At 41.4% G+C, this 1613-nt stretch overlaps 1 protein-coding gene across 1 annotated transcript; it reads right to left on the bottom strand.

The window, feature by feature from the left end:
• Nucleotides 1-452: 452 nt before the first annotated feature.
• On the bottom strand, nt 453-1391 carry LOC123723080. Its single transcript, XM_045685627.1, has one exon. The coding sequence runs from the start codon at nt 1389-1391 to the stop codon at nt 453-455; it is 939 nt and encodes a 312-aa protein (XP_045541583.1).
• Nucleotides 1392-1613: the final 222 nt, after the last annotated feature.

Here is a 1613-nt window from a genome sequence, read left to right on the forward strand (position 1 = left end):
CGTTCTGGTAATAAATATTTAAGCTGTTTAAGTTAACCATTTTTGATATATGTTAAAGTAAATATTAATAACGAAAAGTAACATATGTGTGACACACAGCTACTATAATAGTTAAAGGAAAGTAATGAAAATATTTGTAAGAAGTAATAAACGTTGTGTGTATAAACTATAAATAAGAGACGAGTTATATTGTGTAAATATAGAATAAACCAATGTAAATATACGAATATATGACAGTTTGATATTGTTGCGAGATATAACGTAAACATAAAGTACTGATAGGTTGACACATTTTTAATGCGTAACTTGCATGTTTTTATTACGATCAATGGTGTATTGTAGTCCATTAACCGTTTTAAGTTGTTATTATAATAGGAAGATATATGATCAATAGGGGATAACATGTGTTTTGTAACAAATAGATCTGTACCGAACTGACAAATACAATATAGTCACTTTACCTTTTGGAAATCAGTTTCTTTAGAGATACGAATAATGTTTGATTTATCATTTTTTCTCATAAATATCTTACAGTCCCTCACCCAGAGGTAAGAGTAATTATGCTGCACTTTAAGCTGTCGTGCGCGTTTCAAGAGGAGCTTGTTATGCGGGGTGAGGTGATCGCTGAGGTAGACGGGCAGCGCTGGGCCGTGCATCCCGAGGTCCGCCGTGGTGAGGCCACGACGCGCTCGCATAGCAGCCAGCAGCTCGTCCTTGCGCCGGCGCTGGCAGAAGCGGATCACGATGGCAGGATGTCGCAGCGGCAGATTAGTTGCGTCAGAGGCAGGATTGTTGTACGGCCGGACACGATGTATAGTGTCAACATCAGTGTTGAGCAAAGTGAAGCCCACAACATTACACAGATCACCTAGAATTTTGTTGAGGTTTTCTCCTCTGTGTGAGGGAACCCCAGACAGCTCAAGATTGTTTAGGCGGGAGAATTGGTCTTGATATTGGTTAGTGTTTTCCAAATCTTTCATTGAATCCATAATAACAGAGGTTTTTCCTTCCGCGATCTCAAGTCTGCTCTCCATGTTGTTGAGGCGCAACTCCAAGTCACTCCACTTATTAGTGAGATCCTGCACACTTTGAGCAATACAATGTATCTCTGACTTAAAAGAGTTGAAGTCGCTTTTCATTGTGCAAAAATCTTCACGGAAGCATTTAATTTCATTAAGGAGATCAGCCAAAACGGGATTTTCAGGTGAGGGGTTCCGACAGGAGGTGCATTTCCAGTTGGCGCGTTTCTCCTGCCCCATGCGTCGATAGGCGTTTTCAGTTATACCGGCACAAGCGTGATGATATCTATTCTCACACTCGCGGCACAGAACAAAGTCACTTACAGCTTCATGACATTTATTGCAGAGCGGCGATTTATTTTTGGCAAACATATTTAGGTAACAAACGTTTGCGTAATAGTAATTATTCGTTATTTAGTCCGTAATGTGCGGTAGCGGTGAATAAAGATAATGCGCGCGACTGTCCGCTGCAAGTTAGACGCGAGAACTGGAATAATAGGACCGCGCCTCCCGCACCCTTTCACTGGTGCTTATATTTTGTGGGGCCTCCGGTGCCTTCCACCTCTTTATGAATCTCCTGTGAGGGCACTATAC

Source organism: Papilio machaon, chromosome W, assembly GCF_912999745.1.
Source record: "Papilio machaon chromosome W, ilPapMach1.1, whole genome shotgun sequence".
Taxonomy (NCBI): domain Eukaryota; kingdom Metazoa; phylum Arthropoda; class Insecta; order Lepidoptera; family Papilionidae; genus Papilio; species Papilio machaon.

Coding starts and splice junctions, on each gene's coding strand:
- LOC123723080 (XM_045685627.1), bottom strand. CDS start 1,391: ATGTTTGCCAAAAATAAATCGCCGCTCTGCAATAAATGTCATGAAGCT.